The following is a 7,674-nucleotide window of genomic DNA, read 5'->3' as shown; positions in this document are numbered from 1 at the left end:
GCGCTATGTTTCATTTTTAATTATTTTTTCAAGTTCTATGTCAATAGTTTTTCCAAGTTTAAAATTAACTTGGAAATTGTATTACGCCATTTTGTATAATTGCCATTCTAATTTTATCACTTATATTAATATTTATCACGGGATCATTAAAAGTAATACTAACACCTCATAAATAAAATTTTATCACTTATATTTTCAGGCCAAGTACCGGGATCATTAAAAGTAATACTAACACCTCATAAATAAAATTTTATCACTTATATTTTCAGGCCAAGTACCGGGATCATTAAAAGTAATACTAACACCTCATAAATAAAATTTTATCACTTATATTTTCAGGCCAAGTACCGGGATCATTAAAAGTAATACTAACACCTCATAAATAAAATTTTATCACTTATATTTTCAGGCCAAGTACCGGGATCATTAAAAGTAATACTAACACCTCATAAATAAAATTTTGGACAAAATTTAAAAATTAATATTTTAAGAACTAATAAGTTTTATTTTTTAATATTTCAACTGTTAATATGTTAGTATACGTAGTTTATAAATATATTAAAATAATTATTTCAAATACCATATTTAGCAATATTATAAAGTTTTTTTGAAAGATGTTTTATTTGAGTAAGCAAAATTTCTTTATTCATCTTTGAATAGCAATATCCAATTCTTGCTTCAAGCTCTTCCAAATTTTCAGCTCTCCAATTATTCTCGTACACTAGCCGTTTTAAATCACCCCAAAAGTTTTCAATTGGTCTTGCTTCTGGAACGTTATATCTTTGGGTACAATTTTGATTTTTTTCAATTTTAAAAAGTCAATGACCGACTTTGCCTAATGTGATTGAGCTAGATTAGGCCAGAAGATAAACTCATTGTCTTTTTTATAATATTCTGATACTATAGGAATTAAAGTTTTTCTAGTATCTCTTTATAAGTGTACTGGTTGATTGCTTTGGATATTCTTTGGAATATTTTCTTTAGTAGCTACCTTAGCTATTCGACTACTTCCAACTTTTATTTTTAGAGATCCATTCTCCAATTTTACGATTTTATCGTAAGCAGTTGATCTGGGTAAACCCCATTCAATAAACTGCTTAGCAACAAACGCTTTTCTCGATTTTTTTGGAAAAAAATTTCCATAGTTTTTTCGAGGTCCTTTTTTTTTTGACCGTTTTATTTTCAATATTTAAATAATATTTTTAACTTAATTAAATTAAATTTAAATAGATTATAAAATCCTCTTTCAAATAAGTATAAAGGTTTTTTGCGTGCATGAAATAAATTACATAATAAATGCAATTAAAATTTGTCCGAAATTTTATTTATAGGGTTTTAGTTATATCATCTTCGTTGATATCTTGATTGTTTTGAAGCTGTCTCTTTGTTTTGCCGCAGCTTTTTCTCTTTTTCTTTTCTTTTTTAATTTATCATAGCCACACGTAAACTTTCGTTCAGCATCTCTTTACCTAGAAGTCATTTTTGGAACTTTCTAAAAACAATTTTGGCTCTTATAAAAAACAACATCATAAGATTTTTTTAAATTTTAAAAAAATTTTAAAAGGTTAAAAAAAAGAACGTTTTATTTATTTATTTTTAAAAACAGAATGCTTTTAGTCAAAAGTTATAAAAACAGAACATTTTTATCATAAATTATAAAATTAAAAAACTTTTAGAGGAATGTCAAAAAGTTTGTTTTTTAATCAAAAATATAAGGATTTCTTTTATTCTATTGTAGGGCAGAGTGGGAAGAAGTGGGACACGTAAAAAATTTTTTAGGGTAATTGCATATCTTTTTTATTTGATGTACAAACTGAAGCAAACAAGTTTTTACAAATAAACCTTCTATTTAGGCACCGATTCAATCCCCTTAGGCTTCCAGTCAATTATAACTAAGTATATAAATTTTTGCTTTTAAAGAAACCGTGCCATTGAGGTAAATTGGGACAAGTATGAGTAAAAGTGAGACAAACAAATTTAAAACAACATTTTAACACAAATTGTTAAATAGAAACTGATAAAATTAAAAAATCACCAAATCGACATAAAAATGTTCAAGAGCTTTCACAAATCAAAATAATCAAATGGCGACGGGATGAAGCGGGGCATAAGTATTTCTTTTTTCTGTCCCACTTCACCCCAATGTAAACCTTTTTTTATGGTACACTTCAAAATTAGGGCTTCTAGCGCATGCAGGGAATCAAAGCAATTTCTATTAAATAGAGAGGAAGAAATTTAATTGTTTACATTAAACAACAGTATTTAGGCACCACTCTTAATTAGAAATTTCAGGATGTCTCACTTCTCCCCACTCTCCTTTATATGAAATATACAATATGGTTCAAAAAATATATATAGTCTACATGCGTTTATTAAACATTATTGTTACTTTGTTTATAATATACATGTTTTTCGTATAAATCGAATAAATAAGCCACCTTTGTTATGTCTGATTTTAAGTCCAAATGCAATGGACCTTTGGAATCGCGGGGCCTTGTGTGACTGCACCGCGTGCACCACCCTCCGGCCGGCTCTGAATTGATAAACAGAACAATTCTAAAAGAATTAATAATAGAATAGGATAATAGAAAAAAATAATAGAAATAATAGAATAGGATAAATGAAAAAAAAACAGCTGGTCTTTCAAAAGTATGAAATTAAAATACAATCTTAAATAGTAATCTCGGTTTAGATATTTTTCACATTCATTTTCTCGTTATTCTGAGACCGAGATTGAAAATTGGCCGAAATTTTTGAGTCGAGCGAGATTTGAAAGTATAGTCCGGGGATAAAGAAAAAATTTAAAACTATTAAACGGAGAGGATGTTTATTTTGCATCTGAGACAGGGCCGTCCCGAAGAGATCTCATAGGGGGGAGGGGGTGACGTATTTGTTTTTTTGCCGAGAAAGACCTAAAAAAATTGTTATGCCGACTAAGATCCTTAAAAAAAACGTGAAAAAAAACTCCTTGTTTGCTAACATTTGCCGACTGCCCTCTACACATCCGCGGTGCTCTGTGATAAGACTGCAAGGATTTCTTGGGGCACCTAAATAAAATAAAATTTAAAACAAAATCCAAATTTGCCGACAAATTAATTTACTTGGGGGAGTTAGACACCTCTACGCCCGCCTTTCCCTCTTCGGGACGGGCATGACCTGAGAAAAATCAGGATCACTTTACTACGACTATAACCTTATCCTTTAAAATTATCATTAGATTTTATTCGACTTTTATGTTCATCATTAACACATGGCAAGCCACACACATAAGTTTTACCAGTGTTACTTAATTTATAATTTCATTTTTCTTTTCACCAGAAAAATTGTAGCATGATATCGTCAGCCAAGATCTAAGAAGCCGTATGTCCACATTTTGTATTTTTTCTGTATATTATCAATGAACATTCAACCAATATTATCAATAAATATTCAATCAATGCAGTATGTGTCTAAAAATCTAGTCTCAAGAATGATAAAACTTTTTAAAATATTTAAAAAATTTTAAAACTTGATTTACTCGGAAACACAAAAAATGAACATACTTGGTTCTCGGCTGACGATATATTAAATTAATATAAAAAAGCAATAAATTACTCGTTATGCTAAAAAGTCATATTTTATTGCTGTAAAAATAAGCGCTCGAGATTCAAATTAATTTTTTGATTTTAAATAACAAAACGTAAAACTAACGACGAAGGAGTACAGTTCTTCGAACTCTGCAGATTGTTTTTAATCATTCTGGAAGTTTTCCAGAACATTTTAAAAATGTGTAGAACAATCATGGCAACTTCAATAAAGTATAAATTTCGAATCTCGTTATGCTTAGCATAATTAGAGAGTTCAAGAAGTTCTTTTCTTTGCGTACTAGCTTGTAAAGCGTGTAAAAGCTTCCATCTTATTTTGAAATAAGAAGTTATATCGGTAAGAATCATTATATTTTGTTTTTTGTGTGCTGTTTCCAATTATGTTGTATAAAAAAGTTTTTGCTTTGTCTTTATTTCTGTTCTTTATTTAGTTCTTTATTTTTGTGATCTGGTGATTTGTAGTGCTTAGGATGCTTTATGCTTTTTTATGTGTTTTTCTATTTGCAGCGTATTTTGTATTAGAATAATTTTTAGTTAGTTAAGCAATGATATTTTTAACTTTTAATGTTGCAATAATAAATATAAATGCTTCTTCTTAAGAAATTTTTTAATTTTTAGTTGACTTATGTTTTTACTGATCTTTATTAGTTTCTGATCATTTTTTTCTATTTGTTTATCAGTTTTCCTTTTTCCTATAACTTCTATACTTTAATGCAACTTTTTATTTTGTTGTTGTCATTATATTTATTACTATTATTATTATTCTTATTACTATTATTAATAGTGTTGTTATTATTGTTGTTATTATTATTGTTGTCATTATTGTTGCTATTACCACCACAACTACAATTAGGTTTGCTTTTTTTATTATTAAAATGTTTGTTATTTGTATTCTTTTGCTGTTATTATTAGTAATATTATATTTCTAACACTGTACTAACCTTGTTCATATCATAGTCAGTTTTTACATATTTGTATATATATATATATATATATATATATATATATATATATATATATATATAAAAGTACATTTTTATTATTATTACTTTTCTTTGCTACTTTTGGTGTTGTTAATGTGTTGTTAATACTTTGTTTTCATTCATTTTTATGTTTTCCTTTAATTACTAATTTATATTTAGTCAATTTATTTTTTGCTTATTAGGGGTCAACCTAATAAGCAAAAAATAAATCACCTGACGCCCAACCTGTTACTGTAAAATTAATGATCTCTTAGTAAATTTGAATTAATGGTTAAAATAAATACAAATAAATTGTATTGGATAAATAAGAATAAAAAGTTTTTAGTTCTTTTCAAGTACAATGAATGAGGTTTATTTATCTTGTTAATTGCATTTTCCTGACAAGAAAATTTGTTGTGTGCCTCATATATCTTCAAATAGCCAAACTTGATTTAGGGAAATGGTGTAAATGTTGGCCATATGTGGCTATGATCATAGCCACATATTGCTACCTTATAAGTGGAACAAATATCATATGATATTTATATGACTTAGAAAGTAGCCACATACAGCCCACATATGGCTATAATTTTTATACTATTGAAGTATTGCAAATGATAAATCATGCATATCTTTTTTTTTTTACTGGTCTTTTTTAAATAACTTTTTGTTTTTAGGAAAAAATGTCTTTATGGCACATACCTATTCATGAATATATTCCAAGTGATCCATTTTTGGATGATATGCTAGAGATAACTTTTCCTCCCCTCAGGTATTTTCCTCTGTTTAATGAAAAATCAAGTGCTCGAAAATCAATTAGAGAACGCGATCGGTTGTACAGGGATCTAATTGGTTACTCGCCATATCCGTCTCGTTTAAAAAGGAAAACATCAAAAAAAAACGGTTTTGAAGTGAATCTTGATGTCAAACATTACAAGCCTGAAGAAATTGCTTTAAAAGTGGAAGGTTGCTCCCCTTGATCTGATGTTTACTTAAAATAACTAAATAATTAAGTAACTTTAAATAACTAAGTTTATCTTTAAATAATCTAATGTAAGATGTGTATAATTTTATTATTTGGTGTATATAAGTTTTATAATATTTTAGGGCAAGTTCTTCAAGTGAGCGGCAAGCACCATAATGAAAATGAAACTGGATTTGAGTCTAGTGAATTCCACAGAAAATACACTATTCCAGATGATGTAGATCCATCAGCTATTACTTCAAACATCAGTCAAGATGGTGTTTTGCACATAGAAGCTCCTAAAAAGTCTCATGTAAATTCTGATTCTGTAGAATCAACAAAGGAGATTTTTAAGTGCAGCTTAGATGTACAAGGTTTTAAGCCAGAGGAAATCTCAATTCAAGTTAAAGGTAGAGATTTAGTTGTTCATGGTGAAACAAAGTCTGAAATCAGCAGTGATCATGGAGCAAGTTTCCACCACAAGCAGTTTACCAGAAATATATCTTTACCAGATGATGTTGATCCTTCTTATTTGAGTTCTCGTTATACTAAAGACTCAAAATTAACTATCGAAGCTCAGCGAAGTTTGCCTCAGGCTCCACTTAAACTTCAAATCGAAAAGGAAGAATAAAACAAAGCAAAACGAATCGTTTTCTACTTATATGTGAACTTTTTTTAACATAGAAATGTCTTAAATTATTCTTGTATAGATAGACTTTTTGTAATTATATTTCGTTTAAATATTTATTGAATATATTCGTTTAAATATTTATTGGAATTTTTCATCTTTTAGGAAAAGTTGAATATTTTGCGCATATTTGTCTCAATAGGATTTGCCAATAGATTAGTTAATACTTCTTATGATACAAATCAGGATTTAAAGTTAACTTATTTAATATTTAAATGAATTTAAATGACTTAAATACTATTTGAATAAATTATTATAAAAGCACTTAATATCAAACGATTCTTTTTAAGCTATGTATGTATGTTTAAAAAAGTTATAAAAGTTTATACCATTACTTTTTAACTACTTTAAGTGTACCTGTAAAACAGTTCAGTATAAATTTTAAATTGTACTATCAAATAAAAGTTAGAAGCTATTTGGTTTAGTCCAAAAACTTATAACTTAGGTTTGAAAAGTAATGCACTTCTAAAGTTTTAAAGAAACTTCAAAAAATCTGTTGATTCGATGCTTAAAATAAAACTCGCATTGTGATATGTTAGAACGTTTTTAGAGACGAAATTATTCAGTTTGCTAATGCCGTTTCTTTAAAAAAAATGACCTCCCCAGCGAATTGCGCCATCCGCCGGGTAATCCAACTGAAATCTTTCCTTTACTAACAAAGTATTGCACCAGCTAATACATCACGCATAAATGCATGTGTTATTGGTAACAGATGCATCAGTAGGTGTAATAATTTGTCGTTTCTCTCGTTGTGTGAGATGCGTTGTTTGAGGTCACCATGACAAGTAAACAACCTTAGGCAAAAGTCTAAGCAACATAAAAGTCTTTCTTAGCTAACTAATCTATCAATTGAATGTGACTAAGTAAATACAAACAACAACACAGTATAACTTTATTATTCTTTTGTTAAAGTTAGTATTAAATTAAATGACGTAGGAGAGAGGCGGGGGCGCAGTGTGACAGGTTTGCCTATACAAAAAATGTATATATATATACTCTACAAGAAAACTTAATATAATGTGATTGTAAAGATTATTTGACTTGATGCTCGCTCGTGCCAAATAAACTCCAAACATATGTTTATACTAATGTCAAATAAGAAAGTTTTAAAATGAATGGATATTAAAAAAAGCTTTAAAAGGATGATTAAAATATGAAAATCCAAATCTATCAATAAATCTAAATTTAGTACAAAATAGTAAAAAAAAATTGCTAATTTATTTTCCTCGCCTTTGAGAAAGAGTAATTTTTTAAGTATTCTTATTTCCAGGCTCCAGTGATTAGAGCCATATTATGCAGTTTTTTATCATATACATAATAAAAAAAAACTTAAAAGTTTTACATTATACACAGTTCAGAACTTTATTTGTCTAATTCTAGACTTTCGTCAACGTTGTCAATATTTAAGTATACTTCATCTAAGTCATTAATTTTATCTGATTTTATATCAGATGAATTTACTCTATCACAGCAATA

General features: G+C 28.1%; 1 protein-coding gene across 1 annotated transcript; it reads left to right on the top strand.

Annotated features, from left to right (window-relative positions):
- The first annotated feature begins 3,756 nt into the window (after nucleotides 1-3,756).
- Nucleotides 3,757-6,278, top strand: LOC100204018 (heat shock protein 30). Its single transcript, XM_065808870.1, has 3 exons — nucleotides 3,757-3,921; nucleotides 5,224-5,512; nucleotides 5,654-6,278. Exons 2-3 carry the CDS (start codon nucleotides 5,230-5,232, stop codon nucleotides 6,139-6,141), a joined length of 771 nt encoding a protein of 256 aa, XP_065664942.1. The 5' UTR covers nucleotides 3,757-3,921; nucleotides 5,224-5,229; the 3' UTR covers nucleotides 6,142-6,278.
- The last annotated feature ends 1,396 nt before the right edge of the window (nucleotides 6,279-7,674 follow it).

The sequence above is a fragment of the Hydra vulgaris genome, chromosome 11 (assembly GCF_038396675.1).
Source record: "Hydra vulgaris chromosome 11, alternate assembly HydraT2T_AEP".
Lineage (NCBI taxonomy): Eukaryota > Metazoa > Cnidaria > Hydrozoa > Anthoathecata > Hydridae > Hydra > Hydra vulgaris.
Note: the sequence above shows the minus strand (reverse complement) of the source record. Positions and strands in the feature narration are given on the sequence as shown.

Bases quoted from the DNA above. Each gene is read 5' to 3' on its own strand.
- LOC100204018 (XM_065808870.1), top strand. From the start codon at position 5,230: ATGTCTTTATGGCACATACCTATTCATGAATATATTCCAAGTGATCCA. The intron at 5,513-5,653 runs GTTGCTCCCCTT...ATAATATTTTAG, and splicing joins AATTGCTTTAAAAGTGGAAG to GGCAAGTTCTTCAAGTGAGC.